This window comes from Ochotona curzoniae, unplaced genomic scaffold (genome assembly GCF_017591425.1).
Source record: "Ochotona curzoniae isolate NIBS_2020 unplaced genomic scaffold, NIBS_Ocur_1.0 contig_50, whole genome shotgun sequence".
Classification (NCBI taxonomy): Eukaryota; Metazoa; Chordata; class Mammalia; order Lagomorpha; family Ochotonidae; genus Ochotona; species Ochotona curzoniae.
Genome location: NW_024466446.1, coordinates 6185732 through 6206334, shown reverse-complemented (window position 1 = coordinate 6206334; position 20603 = coordinate 6185732). Strand labels below are relative to the sequence as shown.

At 39.9% G+C, this 20603-nt stretch overlaps 2 protein-coding genes across 2 annotated transcripts; both read left to right on the top strand.

The window, feature by feature from the left end:
• Positions 1-3856: 3856 nt before the first annotated feature.
• On the top strand, positions 3857-13468 carry LOC121162016 (interleukin-33-like). Its single transcript, XM_040988756.1, has 4 exons — positions 3857-3941; positions 8503-8628; positions 12307-12450; positions 12972-13468. The coding sequence occupies exons 1-4, from the start codon at positions 3857-3859 to the stop codon at positions 13073-13075; spliced, it is 459 nt and encodes a 152-aa protein (XP_040844690.1). The 3' UTR covers positions 13076-13468.
• A 51-nt stretch (positions 13469-13519) lies between these two features.
• On the top strand, positions 13520-17174 carry IL33 (interleukin 33). The gene is made up of 4 exons (XM_040988754.1): positions 13520-13643; positions 14228-14269; positions 15543-15640; positions 16967-17174. Exons 1-4 carry the CDS (start codon positions 13520-13522, stop codon positions 17156-17158), a joined length of 456 nt encoding a protein of 151 aa, XP_040844688.1. The 3' UTR covers positions 17159-17174.
• The last annotated feature ends 3429 nt before the right edge of the window (positions 17175-20603 follow it).

Here is a 20603-nt window from a genome sequence, read left to right as displayed (position 1 = left end):
ACCTAGAACTATACCAGGGCTCTCCGGAGCTTGTCTGAAACCAACACTCAAGGACTAAATCATTCCTACAACACTTGTCATCTTTACTTCCTCTTCATCAGTCCCAGTAATAATGGCCTAGCTCTAGTCTTATTGCTTTTTTGCTTAGGCTATTATAATTAACCTGCCAGGAGCTGGCGCAATGGCCACGCAAGTGAAATTTTGAAACTGGACACGAAACCTGAATTTCTAGAAGAAAACTAGTGTAAATTTTCCATATAGTATTTGGAAACTCATGTTTCAGTATGTCATTAGCAAAGTGTAAGCAAGAGAGGAGAAAAGGCAGCGTCACATATCACAGGCAAGCATTTACTTTCTTAATTTACTCTGTCCAAATAATTCAACATACATATATGCACACATATACATATATACAAATAATTCAACATATATATGCACACATACACATATACGTGATAGCAAATATTTTTAGAAAGATGCTCAGTCTCATTAAATTAAAAAAAGAATCCAAAGTATGAGATATTTTCAATTTTTTGAAGAGTGAAGATAAACACTTTAAGATGACACCCATGGCTGCCAAAGGCATGGGGGAAAGGGCCCTCAGCAGAACTATTGACAAAATTATGAAGCAATAGAAACTTCTGGAAGTCAATTAATTACTACATATCAAACTGTAAGATGCATTGCTCCACTGAACCAACTACTCCATTACTAGGAATTTAAGCTTAGCAAGGTTTTTCTCTCTGTCTCTCATACACACACACACACCCCCCCCCCCCCAACCTGCTACTAGTGAGATTGGGGAGAAAAAAGAAAAGCAAAACCTGGGAACAGACAAAATGATAATCATTAAAAGACTGGTTAAGGTATATTTATGTGGTCAAAGGCTACTTCTAGTGTTACTTGCAAAGGAATGTGTTTAGCATGTGTAAATGTTCATGATGAAATATTTGTACTATGAGTTTTAGTGAGAAATAGAGGAAATAATATTTCTACACTGAAAAGTAATGTCAAGCACACATATATTCCTGACAGCCTCACACTTTCCAAGAATACCTATATATATTTTTATATACATTGTTTTTATCATCAGAAAATATGCCATAAAATGTTTCTCAACTTTTTGTTGCAAGCACAAAGGCAATTAAACAGCCTGTACTAACCCTAAGCCTTATATCCCCTACACTGTAAACACTATGTAGAGTCCACAGAATAGTTTTATTTTAAAAAAAATTAATAATTAACTAAATCTAAATCCCTAAAACTCTGAAAGCTCTGTTTAGGATTTGGTAATCGGAAAAAGATATGCTCCCACACAAAACCTAATCTATTCAGCTGATTCTATTTGCATTATCACATTCATCAAGCGCTGTCACCCAGTGTTGCTTAATCTGTTGTGTATGCATATAAGTAGAATCGGAATGCAAATGTCATTACAGCTACCACTCGCTCTCTGCAGGAAGCCACGGCATCTGACAACCCTTCACAGTTATCACTTTGGTAAGTAGCATAACCAGTGTGCCTGAATTTTTACTGCATGTCACTATGGGGAAAATAGCAAAAAGAGACCCATGTTACTGATACTGTCTGATGTCCTGCAATATTTCTGATGTAAAAATAAGTGAGTAAAGAGTAAATATTAGTCTGAAAATTGGTTTAAAAAAAAGTGATTCTGTTTAAGATAAAATATTTGGAGATTATCTGAAACAAAATGTTTGATTTTTCAGGATGGGATTTGAAAATATTTCCAGGATTTTGCTTTTGATTACAAAATTCTAGAACAGCTGCTAGTGACTCCATCATAAATATAGTATTTCCAATTTCACAAGCACCTTATTCAGCTATAGAAGGTATTGCTGCTGTGGCGTCAAGTTCTTCCAATTGTTCTGGGAAGCTAGTCTGTGAGATAGCAGGGGAGGTTATAAGATCACATAATCATTTTAAAAGTCAGTTAAATAAAAGAACTCATGAGTCTTTAATAAAGCAATATCAACACTTACTACACTAATGTGAACTCTGACTCACTCTGACATAGGATATGAATTGAAATATTTCCCAGATTTATTTGAAAATGAAACCTTTTTTAAGGACTAGAAACATTTTCAGTAATGCATAGATACTCTTGAATAAAACAAAACCAGCCATGCAGGAGGCTTCATGTTAAGTGTTATCCTGTGCTTACTTGGACAGGGCACCGTCTGGACTATTTTCTGTACAGTGTAGAATCTGGCAATCATAGGATCACCTCGGTGCACTGCTTTACATAGTACAGGCAGAAATTAAATATCATATTATTTATTACTTCAAACGAGGTGAATAACTGTTTGGTGTACAAGAAAGGCTGAGTGCTGGAAGTTAAATATCCCAGTTCTGATTATTTTACTACATTTTTCAGGAAAAGGAAGAAAAGCCAGGGAGAAATAAGCTTATATATATATATGAGCTTATTAATTATATATTAATATGGAAGTCAGGGGATTTTTTTTATTTGTTTGTTTTTGTGAGCCTGAGCAAATTACTTACTCTCTCAGGGTCTCGGCTTACTCATCTGTAAGGTTAGGAGCTCAACAGAATGATGTGTAATTTTCTCTGTTTCTAAGTGTTCTTCATCAGTAAAATTCAGAGCATCAGAGGAGGAAAGTGAGAATTCATGCGTGCTAGTAATATTTCCTCTCATTGCAAGCCTGGGGAGAAGAATAGGGGTTTTCGGCTACCACCTTGGAAGACAGACAACCTTTATATAAGATCCTAGCACTTCCTACCAGCCTCTAAAGGGTTGTCCAGGGCCAAGGAATCAAGATCCATAATGTTTACCTTCTTTTAAGATTCACTTCCTTTATTTGAAAGGCAACGTGACAAAGAGAGGACAGGAGGGAGGAATGGAGAGAGAGGTACAGGGAACTCTTGCTTATGTCAGTTCACCATCCCAAATGGCCGCAACAGTCAGGGCTGGGTCAAGCTGAAGTCAGCACTGGGAACCCCATGCTGGAAGCCTGTGTGGGGAGCAAGGAGCAAGCACTTACGCTGTGCTTTCCCAGGTACACTAGCGGAGAGAAGGATAAGAAGCTGAGCATCTACAGTTTATCTTCTAATCAATTCTCTCACCTAAAAATTCAATTGTTCTCTCAGCCTTTTAGAAGAGCTGATACAGCACAAGAACAATACTTTTAAAAAGGAACAATTATTGGTAGAAGTCCAGGCAACACCAGAGAACATACAAGGCTTGGGGTTGAGGGAGGAGTGCACACCTAACGGTTAGGACGCTTGCCTGTGTCTGCTTTGCAATGCCTAGGCTCAGGGCTCAGTTTCAGCTCTTGATCCTGGCTTCCTGCCTTTGTGGACCACTGGGGACAGCAGTAACGACTTTGGTGGTTGGGTTCCGGCCACCCACATGGAAGAACTGAGCTGGCTTTTCAGTTCCCAGTACTGGCCCTGCCTGCCTCTGACCTCTGCAGGAATGTGTACAATTAAAACAGAGAATGGAAATGACTTCTCTGAAGGCGCCTTTGTGTGTTTCTCCACCTTGCAAACCACATCATCATACAGCATGTATTATATATACTTATTTATCCTATACCATTGTGTAAAAACAACCTCAGGATTCCAATGCCAATAGTACTATTAATAATAAATTCACTTAATACAATTTAAGGTTCTTTGCAGTTCTTGTTCTCTAAGTGCTAACAGGAATGTGGCCAGAAAACTTTGCTCAAATTTTACTTAAGTAATTATTTTTTCTCTTGGGCTACTTTATCAATTGCATATTGAGCTAGCCATAGTTCTTTGCAGTTTTCAAGTTGGGATAATTGAACTAACATTCTATTTTAATCCAGCAGAAGCTTGAAAACTGACCAAAATGAAGTATTCAACCAAAAAAGTTCCCTCAGCAAAGCTGAACAGCACATTAAGCAACACCTCGGTCAAGCCTGGCAAGCCAAAAAGTAAGGATTTAAGCATCCCTAAGTGTTCTGCATGCTTTTAAAATGTGTCATTAGGTCTTTATTATTCTGATGTTCATCACGGTATTTTATTCAATCTTACTTAGAATATAAGAGCTAAAATTAAAAGGGATGGCCCACAATATGGCAGCAGCTTTAGTTTTGAGCAGACACACAGTCAGCCTTTTTATATACAGGCAACTCTTGCTAATTTGCTACATCACAGGACAGTGATAGCTTAGATAACTTAAACCTGTAACTAGTGATAAATGTAAATATAACATTTTGTATCAGTCCTTTCTTTCTCCATACCACCTGCCACCAAATCCCAAAACCTTTTTTTTTTTTGTTATTAACTTGTAAAATTTTTATGCTGATCCATTTTTCTTCATCAAATATTTATCTATCAAGATATCTGGTATTCCAAGCCCATGGTGTGGACTTGTGACTTGGTAAAGGAAATAACATCAAATGAATAGAACCGAATAATCGAGTCCCCAAGTAAAGCAAAACCAACCAACAACAGCAGGGAGAGGCAACAGCTCTGAGATGAAAAGACTACAGACATCTTTGACTCTTTAACTTATCTATCTTGAGAAGGAATGACGTAAATGAATCTTACATGAGAGCAGTAAAACTAAAGTGATAATGGAGTCCCTGTGGACTGCAAAAATATGGAGGACGAAGACTGACTCACTCTCAGGTCATGGCTCACCCATGTTGTCCCTGGGTAGCCAGGGAAAACACTGTGGTTTTCCAATTGCCAAGAGATAACAGGCAAGTTCTTTCAAAATATTCTGTGCAGAAATGGTGATTCAGTGGAAGTGCTTCCACAACCCTAAACTCTCAAAAAAAAAGAAAAAAAAAAAAAGCTCTCCAGAGGTGCTGGAATGAGGGGAAGCCAGAGTTGTGGGCATTCACACAAAAGTTGAAACGTAATCCCACCTTGAAGGGTTCAGTGACCCTGATGGCTTATCTGCACCACTGGAATACATTACATTGTTACTACTGTTCCTTAGAAAATCTCCTTCTCAAGAATATTATCTTGGCTTAATATTAAAATTGTAACTACTTAAACACTCCTGGTGAAAAAGTCAACAGATACAAGAAGGTTTTTGGCACGTACAAACCACTTCTTAAGACCTGAAGTGGAAGAAATAGTATATCTTCTTTTTCCAAATGAATTGATTTCTGTGCCCCCAATCAACAAGAGTACACATCTACTTCCTTCTCCTCCCTTGCGCTACAAAATCTACAGCTCACAAAGCCACAAATTTCCAGCTGCAGTCACTACAGGCCTGACCCGAAGCAGCAGAAAGGGCAGGTGGGACTAGACTTCAAATACATTTGAAAGGTAAAGTCAATAGGGGTTAATGATAAGCTGAACAAACTGAGGGATGGAGAGAGATGGAAAAACGCACACTCAGTATTAGGAGTGTATTTTGGTTTGCGGTAAGTCAGTTGGGTAGAAAAAGCCAGAATTCAAGAGGATCGACATAGAAACAGAGCAAAATGTTTTAAGAAGGCTGATCCCAAAGGCCCTGGGGAGAAAAGGCAACAGATAGCTCAGGGGGAAGATCAGAGATAGTGTTACAGTTAGGGGAGTTACCAACCTCTAAAAATACAGCGGAAGTCACGGAAGTCACGAGCAAGCAAGAGTTCCTAAAAAGAGAATTTAGAGGCCGAGAGGTCAAAGGATGAAACTTTGAGGAACATCAACATTTCAGGAACAGAAGAGGAAGAACCAGCAGACTCATATGGGTTCATCAGAGAGAAACAAACGGAACCTAAGGGGACTGGTAACACCGCGATGAGAGATTCAAAGAGGGACGTGCTCCCCGAGGTCAACCTCACAGACCATCAGGGGTAGTGAGCAGTGAGCAGAGATCTCTGGTGTGCGGGTGTCTGATTCGCTTCTGCAGTTTCTGTGCGCTATTCTCAGAAGGATTCCCAGGTCCCTCCATCTTTAGCTCATCAGAAATGTCTGCGCAGACTCAGGCTGTGGCTGCGATGATTCTGGCGCTCATCATTTCCTGCCCAGCTGTGCTCAGCCGCTGCCCTCAGACAGCAGGCAAGCAGCAGACCTAAGAAGTGACAGCAGCCCTTAGCTGAGCTGCGGGTGGTTGGCTGACCACCCAGTGGGGTGCTCTCTCCAGCAGAGTCCCCGTGTCCGTGACAGCCTCACATTTTCCATGATGCAACAACCATTTCAGCGGTCAGACACCAGTCTTCTTCCGTTGAAATTTGTATGTTCATTGTTCATCCCGTTTGATTGTAGCCCTTACTTCAGCATCCTTAACTGTCTTCATAATTTCCTTCTTCTACATTCACCACACTTGCTGAGTGCCATAATCCTTACTTCTAATTACTCTAAAGCTGTATCCTAATTCCCACAAAGCTCCTACTCAATATTAGACATGTCTATAATGTGCCTATGTGATGCTCATCGCAAAACCTAGACATACAAGGCATGAGTATGTCTTCAGAATTGTCTTACATGACTTGCCAGGACACCAAGCACAATGCTATTTCTGCCATTTGTTAGCTTTGTAAGTTACCTTTATAACCATAAAATATAATCATTCATGCGAGATACTATAGTTCTAAATTGCAGCAATGTTAGGGAGGTTCAGGGCTAGATGTGGATATAAGTAAGTGGACTTCCTCTCTTCAGACAGTTCAAAATGCCTAAAGACAAGCATTCTTTTGAACTGGAAGCAAGAAATATATAATTTAAAATAGCTAATAATAGTTCAGTCCGTTTGACTTTGAAAAACTCTGTCAGGAAGGAAAACCTTCTAGAGAATCTTTAAAGCCATACAGTGGGGTCACAAGGTCACAATTCGTTTCTTTCCTAACTTACCGTGAATATTGAAACTTGACTATATCACATAAGTTACTTGGTAATAATCTACTATAACATTTTGCCAGCTGATATTCTAGGACTCAAGTGTTGTAGCTTTCTATTACAGCTTTCTATTTGGCTCTGAAAGGTTTTCTAATTTCTAACTAGCAAGTATAATTTTCTCTTCGAGACTCATCTTTCTAAGTGAGATAAGAATTAGTAGATAATTTATTAATTTTTAAAAATGAACTTCCAAAAAATATTTGAAAGACATCAATTTTTTTTCTCACTAGTTCACTCCTCAAATATCCACACTGGACCAGGCTAAAGTCAGAAGAACCCCCATTCCATCCAGGTCTGCCATATGGGCTACACACACTTAAGTACCTTGGCTATTATTTGTTACATTCCTAGGGATATATACAGGAATTTAGAAGCAGAGTAGCTGGGACTGGGAGTGGTAGTCCAGTGTATGTTGTGGGCATTGCAAGTTGTGGCTTAACTGCCTCTGTTACAATGTCTACTTCTATTTACTTATTTTTATTTATTTGAAAGGCAGAAAGACAGAGAAAGAGTTTGATCTTCAATCTGCTGGTTTACTACCCAAAACCTTCCAACAGCTTGGACTGGGCCAGGCCAAAGCCAGGAGGCTGTAATTCCCCGGGTCTTCCACCATGTCAGGAACCGAAACACTTTAGTATCATCCACTGCCTCCTAGGCTGCGTATTAGCAGCAAGCTGGAAGGGAAGCGGAGCAGCCAGGCCTTGAACCAAACACTCTGATGCAGGACATGGGTGTCGCAAGCAGTGGTCTCACCTGCTCTATCACAATGCCCAACTCAGTTTTATTATAATTTAAAATAAACTTCTATTTTACCAGTCCCTCAAATCACAATGTACCTTTTAAAAAAAAAAAAAAAAAAAAAAAAAAAGAGGGGAAACAATGTAAGGAACACTCTGATATCAGACACACTCCTGTCACAACTTCTCAGCAACTCTGCAACCTTGACCAAAAGCCACAACTCCAAAGAATCTTGCAGGGTCACCTGCGGAATGGGCATCACAATGCTTACTATCAGCTCAGTGCTGGGCCCACTGTGGGTACTTAGGAAAAAAACTTAATTCAATAGCAGTAAGTTTAGTAGACTATCCCTCTATAAAGCTATTGAAAATGGTCTCCAGGTAAGTTGAAAAAAAAATCTCCGATTTCAGGCAACCACAATAGTTCTTCGAAAGCTGTAAATTCTGCATGTGGGCCCATACTTCCTCATACAAGTTCCAAAAACCAACATTATGTTCCAGAAGATACCAAATTTTTCACAACTCATTTGGCAGCAAAACATGACCAGAACACCTTTGTCATTTAAACCCTGACTTGAACTAATTGAAGCCTACTTCACTATGTGTGAATTCTCCTGTTTCACTATAAAATCAAGCCACTTGTAACCATCGAGGGCTTTTTTTTGTTATTAAGTTGCACCTGACCAAAAGCCACTGCATATGTATAGTATATCTACACAATACATTACTGATACTGTATATGACCTGTATAATATACCACATATATATGCACATTATAATTCTAAAAACTCTGAATTGTAAATACGAGTTTCTCATGGGCCTGTACTTTGTGTTCTTGGTCTTGTGCAACTCTGAGGGTTTGTAAAAACATACAGATGGCTAGGATGAAGCAGCATTATCTCTTTTTTATTGTTTATAGAGGTCCAACGGAAGACTATGGAAGTCTCCGCTACGTACTGCATGAGTCTGCGCTCTGGCAATACCATAAAAAGGAGCTGCTACTACTACAGGAGTTACAGCACCAGAACACGGCCGGAGAAAACAGGTAAGTGTCAAGGAACATTTCCTGGCAACAGTGCTGGGCACCTGCTCACCTTCACTCAGCACGAATGAATACATCGTTCTGCCCCCCTCCCCTCACCTGAATTTCCTTTCTGGGAAAGAACAAAGATGATGAATTGTGATTGGGCAACTTTAAAGAGGGCATGTATAAAGACTTTTTACATGCAGAAAATGAGTGGGAAAAAAAGGATATATAGAAGTAAGTTTACAATATTTTTCATTGTTTTTAAACTTTTAAGGTAAATTAAAGTGTAGTGAGCATCTGTGAATTTATTTATTTATTTGAAAGACAATTACAGAGAAAGAGAGAGAAAGAGAAAGAATCTATCCACTGGTTCACTTTCTAAATGACCACAACAGCCAGAACTGGGCTGGTCTGAAACCAGCACGCAGAAGCTTCTCCTGTGTCTTCCATGTGGGTGCAGGGACTCAAGCACCTGAGCCATCCTCTGCTGTTTTCCCAGACTGGATGGGAAGCAGAAGAACTGGGATGTGAACCGATGTCCGTATGGGATGCTGGTATCACAGGCTGAGGATGGGTGTCATACCATGGTGCCAGTCCCATGAGTGCTTAATTCTTTACTTCCTGCTCTGTTGCCCTGAGGTGAATTGCGCAGACTGCTCCCATCAGACTCTGGGTCTCCACAGCCCTGTAGTCAGTAACATTATCAACAATCAGTCTTTTTTTTTTCATTTTTAATTATTATTATCATTTTATGATACAATTCCATAGCCCTGGGATTTCTCTCTCCCCTCCTCAAAACCCCTTCCCCCCACTAAGTTCCCCTACATTATTGCTATAACACAGTTCTTCATAAATAGTCATGTGTCCATCATTGTGGGCACGGACAATGGCAGAGACGCCAGCATCCTACTGTCAATTATAGTTAACAGCTTCTTTGGGAGTCCATCTTTGATGTGAAAGTAGAGATGCATACTGCATTGTATTCTCACGTCTGGATATGATAGTCTATTACACAGTTACTATATAACCCCTTAAACTAAAAGCCACAAAACAAAAGCAACAGAAGAAAAACAGAAATTTACAATGACATAAATTAAATAACATGCTACTGAATGACTAATGTGTCGCTGAAGAAATGAAAAAGGAAATCAAGACCTTGAAGAAAATGACGATACTCTATCACCTATGAGTCACTGAAGAATTTAGTAAGAAAAAAAACCCCTGTTTTTAAGAAATGAACCTAAAAACAAAAACATCAAAATCCATAAGATAGTTGTCTGCTGATCTTTGTTGATGTGTCTCCTGTAGGCAACAAACAGATCGATTCTGTTTTTTTCAATCCAGTCTACTAATCTATGATGTGTGATCGATGGATTTAGTCCAGTTACATTCAGAGTTAATATGAATAGGTGGTAATTTGGTCTGTCATTTAATGGGTTGTTAATTGATTTACTCTTCTGTTATTTTACTGGGATGTTCTTCACATTTGCCTTTGGTTTTGGTGGGTGCTATTCATCTTCTCTGCCAAGAGAACATTTTAAAGTATCATTTGTATGGCAGGTCTGGAAGAAGCATATTCTTTTAACTTTTCTTTACTGTGGAAGAAATTTACTTCATTTTCAAAGACTAAGGAAAGCTTAGATGGTTACATTATTCTGGACTGACAAGTGTTTCCTCTTAGAATCCAGAATATGTTGCTCCATTCTCTTGTGGACTGTAGAGTTTCCTGGGAGAGGTCAGCAGTAAGTCTGATTGAGGTTCCTCTGTATGTCAGTTGATTTTTTTTTCATGTGCACATTTAAGGATCTTTTTCCTCATGTTCCACTAAACAGAGCTTGATGATCATGTGTCGTGGTGAAGATTGCTTTTGGTCAAGCCTGTTGATTTGTTCTGTGCCCCTCCTGGATGTTGTTTCCCAATTCTCTCTCTAGATTAGAGAATTTTTCCTTTATTATTTCATTAAACACATTTTTAAACCCAACTTCTCTTTCTGCACCTTCTGGAACTCTCATAACTCTTATATTTTGGCCTTTTAGCTATGTCTCTTAATTCTTGAATGCATTTTTTTAGCTTCACCCAGACCTAATTAGCTTTAATTTTTTTTTGTTATTCCCCCTACTGTAACAAGAAATATCTTCTGAGATTTTTTCTATTGTTCATTCACTCTATTACTGAGATTTTACACTGAATTTTTAATTTGTTCTATTGTGTTCTCCGTTTCCAATAATTCTGCTTGATTTTGTTTCAGTGTTGCTATTTCCTGTGTGACATACTCCTTAAATTTCTTGAACTCCATATGTTTTCTCATTGTTGATAAGAAGCTTCACAATGAGTTTTCTGAATTCCATATCCCCCATTTTCTCAATGTATTCCTCAGTTAACTCTGAGGTTAGCAAAGGTCCTTGCTCCTTTGCAGGGGGATCTTCAGTAATATTTACTGTGCCTCTGTCTCTTATTTTGCTCTTGGTCATTGTACTTCTGATTAGCAGATTCTTCTCCTTAGGGCAAGTTTCTAAGCCACAGGTCTACAATTCAATTTTGCTTATGGTAAGTGATACCAAGTTCTTCGTTTGCAGTCACTTGTGCAACTCCCTCGAGTGAGTTTCAGATCTAGGCTCTTATGTTAGCCTTCCAGCGTGGTCTCTGTAGCCCCAGCTTCTGGCTCAGCACTCTATGTCCTGTGATCCTATGCAGATGCTACACTGTTGTCTGTCCAACCTTTCTCCCACCTCTGGTTTGGGCAGTTCCCAAGATTAGGAAGACACCAGATCTCCTACATAACTAGGTTGCTGGTGGTGCTGAACTTGCCGGAACCTGTTGGCTGTTAGATCTGAGGGCCACTCGGACCTATTTTGACCCATACGATGCCAAAGTTGGTATTATTTTCCCTGTGGGACCAGTGCAATGTACTAAACTGGAAGTGAGTTCACTCCCAGTTCAGCGCATGTACAGCTCACTGTTGTCCCTTCAGTCTCAAAGCCTTTGCCACCTGTATAAAATGGCACCAGGAGTGCCACTCATGGAGTTTTTGATCTGGTGGCTGTTACGTCTATGGGCTACCCATATCTATTTTGGATGAACCTGTAGAACATCATGTAGTTGCAATGCACTGAGCCAGGAATGAATTCACTCCCAGTTTAGTGCCTGTGCATTCAGTGTCCCATAGCCATTGCCTCCATACACAAAATCGCGCCCACTGAGGCTCTGGTAGGGGTCTGGGCTGCGAAATCCACCATGTTCCCACACCACCCATTTGGGATCTGCTGTTCTGTCTCTGCTCCTAGTCAAATCAAACAAATCATCAGGACAGGCAGTTCTCTGGGTTCACCTCCTGAGCTCCTAGTGAACTCCCTCTGCCACCCTGTTGGTGGAGTTCTGGCCACCAGTGGAGTTAAGACAGCTGCTCACTGAGTGCCGCTGGGGTATCTGGTCACTGCGCCACCACATGGTTGTCTCCGCTGCTTTCCCAGTCAGTCAGTCTCCAGGTGCCCCTCTGCTGTCGGTCTGTCCTCTCCTAATGAGATGAGCCCTCTATGCTTCACCCTGGCTAACGTTTCTCTGTCTGTTTAATCATGTCCCTCCCCTATTCCATCATCTTGATTCTCTCAGCAGTCAGTCTTGACTGGCAATCATCAAAAGGGCATGTATGCAGAATGGGAACTGGCAGTTCACTTCCTTCCCTCCTATATTCTGCAGGTGGAAAGCTCAAAGATCCTTTTTGCTGTACGAAAGTTGAGCAAACAGAATCTCATGAACCTCCCATGACTGAACTGTCAGCACGTCGGAAGCAGATTCCTGTCTATAGAGAAAATGCTCGACGTGCTCAAACTAACGTGATTGGTGAGAGAGGTAGTGTAGAAGTTTGCAGGGAGTTAGACCCAGAAGCCAGGAAGCCCCAAGTCTGTGTTTTCATATGATTTCAAATGTCTGTCGATTCGTAACTGATGTGTCTATTTAGTGGAACACAAAGTGGCTATAACACAGTGGTTCCAACAATGTGTGTGCATTCTGCAGTTCATATTCTAACACTAATTTTAGTGCTTCCTCTGTGCTGGAATCCCACATAGATTAATCCTGGGAAAAACACATTATTCTTTAAGTAAAAAGTACTTTATCCCCCCATTCCAATATTTTGACCATGAAAGAACAGGAAATTCTTGCTGCCATTTCAAGCATTAATCCTAATATAAATGTCTTACATGCTGAAAGCAGTTCTAAAGTTTCTCATTAAGTATTTAAAAATAACTTTTACAATTGCACATCCAAATCCAGTGTTTAAGATCCCTTTACTATTCTATGTATTCGCTTTCTTAGCATAATTCTAGAATATGGAGGAAACATAAATTCTTTCTTTTCTGCAGGCCTCATACTGGGGGTCCCGAAATATCTCCCAGTAGACCTTAAATGCACCAACATGACCTATGAGTGCTGTGAGCTCTGCTCCCAACGTGCCTGGGTTACCTAATTGAGGATAGCTCACCCCTACATTCCTCCTGGACAAGTGGAAGTCTTACACATAGGCACCACTTACCTAGTTGGCCAACATAAAGGCCCACTTTCCCATGGTCCCTGTCATCATGGGGAGCCAGGAATTGGAGGTTTTCTTCGCCAATGTCTGTCCCTCCCTTTTCTAGCTTCTTTTTTCCCACCAGATCCAGTAAGCAGAGAGCCACCCAGGGCCTCCATGCAGAAAACTAGTACCTTTAACCCATTCAGGTGTCAACTTTTCAGCCTTACGGCTAAGAGAAGCTTACACCAGAGGCTTGCATCTAGCCTGCTTTGACAAAAGTGAAGCTCAAATAAGGGAAAAGAAAAAAAATTTATGATGAGGCATTTCAAAGTACAGTGTCGCTGAAAAAAAAAACAACAACTATATTCCTGGGAATCAATATTTGGAATTCTCATGACAATGATTTCACTTCTAGCTGACTACAAATCCCTGAGTACATACTACGATAAATTCATTACTTTTGCCTTGGAGGGTGAAAATTACGTGATCAACGTGGAAGATTTGGGAAAAAATCAAGAGAAAGGTAGGCTATTTCTTGTGTCTAGAATGTGATGTTGATGACAAGTACAGATAGACAATAAACAAATAAATAAATAAATCTGCCCAACCCTAAGCAAGACAGTAACTTGGACAAGGCAAACAGATTTCATGTGCCAAGGCAGTGCAATGAAGGCCCGCGCATCACTAGGTTTAGAAGGCTTCCGGAGCTTATTCAGGGCTGCTGAGGGGTGAACACTGATGTTGAGAAGCAGTGTTTCTTGTGACACATGGGAGGAAGGACCACATGCAATTACTGTTAGTTAATTCACCCACTGCAGCTTTCTGGTCCTAGCAATGTGACCAAAATATAATCCTTAGTTTAAAAAGATATCAGTACAGAGATATCAGTAGCCTTTTAGATAGTAGTCATAGCCTTTTAGTGGCTGTGATTTTTAATCACACCTGTGTAGAAGAATTCATCAGAGCATATTCATATCTTGACATCTTTCTCAAAAGATAGCAAAAGGAAAGGATAGCCTCTGTTGTTACATACTTACACATTGGAACTGAAACGTTTTGAAAAAAAATTTGCATCTCATCTAAGTGACCTTATGCATTCTCTTCCAGACAGAGTGTCACTGCATTACTATACGTCTCCGCGTCCGGCAGGTAAGTCAGGTAACCGGGTGGCTTGGGTGGCTACAGGGCTTGAATTAAGTGTGTTGTAAAACAAAATGCTCCACGAGAAAGCAAGGGGGTACCAAAACGATCCCTCCAATTCAAGCTCACGGTAAAATTTCAGCTTCTTAGATGATGTTATGCCAATCCATCAATTTTGCAGGTTAACAGTGAGGATAAAGGTTTAGTTCCATGTAACTGAGATCCAAAACAATGGGAGTTTAAACTAGACAAAGCTTTATTTCTGTCTTTGGTACGGCTGCAGGGGCAGTTCTGCTGGATGGTTGTCTAGGGATCCACATTCTTCTGTCACCGTAGCTCTCTCAGCATCCACGGAGTTCAAGAGGACTTGCCACCACGACAGTGTCCAATCAGCAGGGCAGGGAAAGATGGAGACATAGATTCTCTTTCCCTTTACTGCACAACCTGAAAACTGCACCTAATACTTTTGCTTCACATTGGTCAGAACTTCGTTCTAATGCTAAACCTAGCCGTAAGACGGCAGGCTGGGAAATGTTCTATTATTATATGAGAAGAGGAGATGGACATTCGCCATGAGAGCAACAACTGTTGCTTTCTATAAATAAAAGGGAGCTAGTGTCCAGAAAGTATCCATTAAAAGCATACTTACGTATTTAGAAGGTATCTTCAGAGACCAGTGTTGTGGTGTAGCACATTAAGCTGCTGCCCATGATATAGATTTCAGTCCAGCCACTCAACTTCCAGTGCAGCTCCCTGCCAACACACTTGGGAAGGCAGTGGAAGACTGCACCAGTGTTTGAGCCCCCGCACCCACATGGGATATCTGAATGCAGGTCTTTACTCCTGGCCTAGCTCTAGCTGCTGAGGCCTTGTGGAGAGTGAACCAGCAAATACGTGTCTCTGTGTCTATCTTTGTCTCTGTGACATTGCCTTACAAATAAACAAATAAATATTTTAAAAACAAAGTATATTTTTTTAAAAAAAACTCTCCATCAAGGGATTTAGAAGTACCCACTACTTATTTAATAATGTTGGGTACAAATACTTCTGAGACCCGATAGTGAAATGAAGTAAATTGCACACAACTTCTTAAATTCATTTCTTGAGTGTTAAAGTCATTCAAATCAGGAAGAGTTAAAAGTGTTAACTTTATATAATTTGCAGAAAAATTTACATGTATTATGTACCACCACATTTTTTGAAGTATAACACACTGTGGAATCATTAAATCCAACTCATTAGCAAATGCATGACCTCACACAGTTGTTGTTTTAATTGTAAGGTGGCGAACCGAATGGTTATAGACCAGTGGTAAATATCAGTCCAACGAAATACAACGGATTACTGCTGTATGCCAATGAGAAGCAGTGCTCTGTGAAGGTAACACAAACTTGACGATGTAACTGTCTTGATCATCTCCAGTCATTTCTGTAGATTTCAGTGTTTGGGACTTTCTCAGGAACTCAGATATCGCACATAAAATGTACCAATTCCTTTTAATGACTTGCTTCCAGAAGAGAGGGGAGAGAGAAGTATAAAGGATGATCTTGCTACTAAAAGTGCGAGTTGTTCCACCAGCCGGGAATCCCCGACAGCTTGCTAGAAACGCAGAACTTCAGGCTCCTCATGACTGACACAGGATTAGCTTCTTAACAAATGCCGAACGTCTAGAAGATTCATATGAGCATTAAAGTTTGATAAGCACTGCTAGGTACAGTGATCGGAAATTCTATTTAGCTTTACGAACTACTATGTTCTTCTAGGAAGCGTTTTTTCATAAAACACAAATTTTCTTAGACAAATACAAAAATAATTTAAGATTCTAAAGAAAAGACCATAAACGTTTCCAGTTCCAAGATTATGGCTAGACAATAATCTACATTCTGATTAGAGAACTCACTGTGCACTTTCATTTAGTAATTGTCTATATTACATTGGTCATAAGGAGGAATTATACATATTTTGGATAACAAACAAGCTAAAAATTGAGGCAAAGAAGAAAATGAGAGCATAATAAGAAGGTATATTAAATACATAAACAAAATTTTAAAACTAAGATAGCTGTGTAAAGTATTATTTACATAATAGTGTATTTTCCTTAACAAAATATTCATAAGTATACATAGCAGAGTGTCTGACATACGTAATTATTCATTAATAGAAAATAACTAACACTGAGCTCTATTTATTTCATATGAAGTACCTGCTAAATGTTTTATAAGCACCATCCAATTTAATTCTCATAGCAGTACTTTGATAGCGTTATAACATTGGACAGCTATTGTTACATCACCAACCATCCTCAAGACATAATGGCTTTTAAAAATGACCAGCTACATTACTCGTAATTGGACACTGATGTTAAAAAATATGACAAATTAAAAAATCAAGAGTTAAAGCAACATGCTCAATGTCTCAAAAATACCATGTGACAAAAGAGCGGGAACAAGTTTCAGATTGGTAAAACCAGAGCCACGCATCTGAAGCCACACCACCCCTCTAAGAATCCCATCAGTGAACCAAATCAAGCCCTGCCCTCACCTCGTGCCCTTTACTCACGTCTTCATTCCTCTCCCTTACTTAGTAAGCAGACCTGCTTGAAATACCATAAAGAGCTATTCCCTGTTCTAGTTTCTAAAACAGGAAGGGGAAGTTGACTCTGGATTCCTACTTCCTAACTAATGGCTTTTTCTCTTGTTTCTTCAGCTACAAAAGAGTGAACAACAACCCCCAGACCAAGCCTCCTTCTTCTACCTTCACGCTGAGTCCTCGGAATTTGTTTCATTTGAATGTAAAAACAAGAGTGGAACATTTCTAGGGGTAAAAGACAATCACCTGGCTCTAGTAGAAAGAACCTACTCAGGCATTGAGAATACTCTATTTAAACTCTTAGAATAGGTGATGGAAAATTGGATCCTGCCCTTGGAGGTCAACATGTAGTCACTGGAGCAGGAATAAGAGATAAGGAGACTCAGAACATCAAGAGAAATGGAGAGCACTTTAGAAACATACACAATGGTTCCTTCTAATGGGCAGGATTTGCTTTCTAACCCTTCAGCTCTGTTTTTACATTCCTGTGCAACATTGCATATTCAATACAAGCATGGTTATATTAAATAGGGTATCAATGGGCAGGTATTTAGGCAACAACAGTTAAGTTGCCACTTCGGACACCAACATCCCACATCAGAGTCCCTAGGTTTGAGTCTTAATTCTGCTTCCGATCTAGCATTCTGCTAGTGCATACCCTGGAAGGAAGCAGATGACACTCTGCTACTTGGGCCCCTGATACCCTGGGGGAAGACATGGATTGAGTTCTGGGCTCCTGGTTTCCTGTCAGGCCTAGCTCTGGCTAGTGCATGTATTTGGGGAGTGAAATGGGAATAGAACATATCTCTTCCTCTTTTTCATTCTTGTGAGTGTGTGGGTTTTTTTTTTTTTTCTCATTCTGCGTCTCTCTCTTTCTCCCTCCTTTCCTCCTATTCAAGTAAATAGTATATTGGTAAAGAAACTTGCCAGTATTTTAAGAAGCTACAACCTGATCTTTTTTCCATTTTGAATCAACTAAAGATTTCATAGTTAGAGCTGAAACTTCTGGGAATGAGCAAGGTCCACAGTTGAGGCTACCCTTTAACAGGAGTCTGTTTTAAAGAACAATATAAGGTTCATATGGCACACAGAATCAACATTAAAATTTCAATAACTGGACATTGCCTGTATTTGTAAAATACCAAGTCCCTCTGATGCTTGTTTCCAGGGATCTATGATTTTTTTTAAAGATTTATTTTTATTATGTTTTTATTGGAAAGGCAGATATACAGACAGGAGAGACAGAGAGGAAGAGCTTCCATCCGATGATTCACTCCCCAAGTGAGCGCAACGGCCGATGCTATGCCAGTCCGAACCCAGGAGCCTCTTCTGGGTCTCCCCTGCAGGTGCAGGGTCCCAAAGCTTTGGGCCTTTTTGACTGCTTTCCCGGGCCACAGGCAGGGAGCTGGAAGGGAAGCGGGGCTGCCGGGATTAGAACCGGCGCCCATATGGGATCCCGGTGCGTGCAAGGCAAGAACCCTAACCACTGCGCCACCGCGCCGGGCCCGACCTATGATTTTTAAAAGAGCATTAATCTCAGACAAAAGTTATTATAGTACTTGCACAGTGTGTCTTTTTACTATAATTTAAAAGCATATTTATTGGGACCGACATTGTAGCATAATAAAGTAAGCTGCCACCTGTGACACAAGCATTCCATCTGGGCGCTGGTTTGTATCCCGGCTGTTCTATTTCCAACTCAGCTCCATACTAATGCTCCTGAAAAAGTAGTGGATGATGGCTCAAGTATATGTGTCCTTGTCACCTAGACCTAGTTTCAGACTCCTGGTTTCAGCATGGCCCAGCCTTGGCCATTGTAGGCCCTTGAGGAATGAACCAATGGGTAGAACAGTTCTCTCTCTCTTTCACTGCGTGTGTGTGTGTGTGTGTGTGTGTGTGTGTGTGTCCCTCTCTCTGTAACCCTGCCTTTCAAATAAATCCATCTTAAATCTTTAAAAATAAATACATAAAAATGTTTCTATGTATTTACAAAACAGAGAGAGACAGAGACAGACTGAGACAGCTCGCATCAGGTAGTCTGCTCCCCCAGAAGCTCACACTTGTCCCAGGCCAGGGAGCTAAAGAGCAAAGGGCCAGGAATTCAATCCAGGCCTCCCTTGGGGATGGCAGGTGCCCAACCATATGAGCCACCACTGCTGCCTCCCTGCCAGGGTCTGGACCTGAAGAGCCAGGACTTGAAGCAAGGTATTCTGCCGGTAGATGTTGGCACATGCTGGCATCTTAAACCATGTTTCAATGCTACGCCAAACTCTTGCCCCACATAAACTTTGTTTCTACCTTCTTGGTGGAATATTAATTTAACTTCTGTCCCTTCGTCAATTCTTTTGGTCAACTATATCCTTAATAATACATATTTTGTACCTCCTAAGCTACCTCCTAAGTTTCTGCTTTGTATACCTAACATTATAATTGTTACATAGACTATTGACAGCAATAGTTTTGAGTATCTGCATTTTACTGTTACTAAGGTAGCAAAATCCATACTCAATCATATAAAAATCCTTACCAACTACTATTGAAATAGTTTTGCTTATTTTAAAGCCTTCGCTGCTTCTACAAAAATTTCCGTAGACTTAACATTTAACTGACAAGTGTAGTAACAGAAACCTGATGAAATGTGACCTTTCCTGAAAGGGTTCATTTTCTAATTTCCAATTTCTTGAGACCTATTGGGTATAGCTGCTGCTAGTCTGTGGATAAGTGATGCTTAGAACTACTGTGCAAGATTATACAACTATAAAAAACTTATTTAGTCATTTTGTCAACAACTTTGAAAACAAAAATATCAGCACAATATGTATTCTCTCTTCTGAAAAACACTAATGACCATGTATACTACCACTAAAATGACTTCTGTTAAGTAACCAAATCTATGCATTACATTGTTTATATTTTTAATAAAACACATTTTTCAAAAGTATGTGTGGCCATTATGATTTTTATCATAAAATGACTCAATATTCTGAAATCCTTGAATGAAAATAAGAATATCTCAATCCAGCAATGTTGTTACCCGGAGCAGGTTAGCTGTCTGATATTTTGGTCATTCCAAAGTAAGTGAGAGTATACATTATCCAGGGGAGGAACAGCATCATTTGCTTATTTTGGTTTATTTTTGGGGGGGGGGAGGGGGATCTGCATCAAAATTTAACTTGAGACTTGTAAGTCTTTTAGACATTCTTCAACTCAGTTATGTCACTGTATTTAATTTTTTTGAAGAGGCTACATAATAAGAATTTTAATGAAGCTATTGATTTCCAATTGTCTTTTTTTTTTCCACATTAATTTTTTTTTTCTGTATCCGAGGTAAGGGCAGAGATGCAGGGAAAAGCCCCACCCAGCCTCCCACCCATCCCAGGTCCCCAATGGAGCATGCTCTGAGGGTCCTGCTCATGCAGTTTTGATAGTTCATCAGTTCTGAATTGCTGCCAATCTCGCTAATCCAAGCACAATGAAATATCTTTAGAATCCATTGGCTGACATAGTATCTTCATGGTTGGAATTCTGAGATCAGCAGTTCAATATTTTCTATTATTGTATTAAGTGTCATTTGATTAAAATGCACACATGCATGGTAGCATCTTGCCTCTTCCTTAAACATCTTTTAATGATCTACTACATACATCATTGAAGCCTTACTTTTCCCTCTTTTTACTGATATTCTTTAGATTTCTATGTATCTTGGATACCTTGAAATCTTCTCAAGAAAATCTTATTTGGATGAGTAATGTGA

Coding starts and splice junctions, on each gene's coding strand:
- LOC121162016 (XM_040988756.1), top strand. CDS start 3,857: ATGAAGTATTCAACCAAAAAAGTTCCCTCAGCAAAGCTGAACAGCACA. Junction 8,629..12,306: donor AACACGGCCGGAGAAAACAG/GTAAGTGTCAAG, acceptor TATATTCTGCAG/GTGGAAAGCTCAAAGATCCT. Junction 12,451..12,971: donor TGCTCAAACTAACGTGATTG/GTGAGAGAGGTA, acceptor TCTTTTCTGCAG/GCCTCATACTGGGGGTCCCG.
- IL33 (XM_040988754.1), top strand. CDS start 13,520: ATGATTTCACTTCTAGCTGACTACAAATCCCTGAGTACATACTACGAT. Junction 14,270..15,542: donor TACGTCTCCGCGTCCGGCAG/GTAAGTCAGGTA, acceptor TTTAATTGTAAG/GTGGCGAACCGAATGGTTAT. Junction 15,641..16,966: donor AGAAGCAGTGCTCTGTGAAG/GTAACACAAACT, acceptor TTGTTTCTTCAG/CTACAAAAGAGTGAACAACA.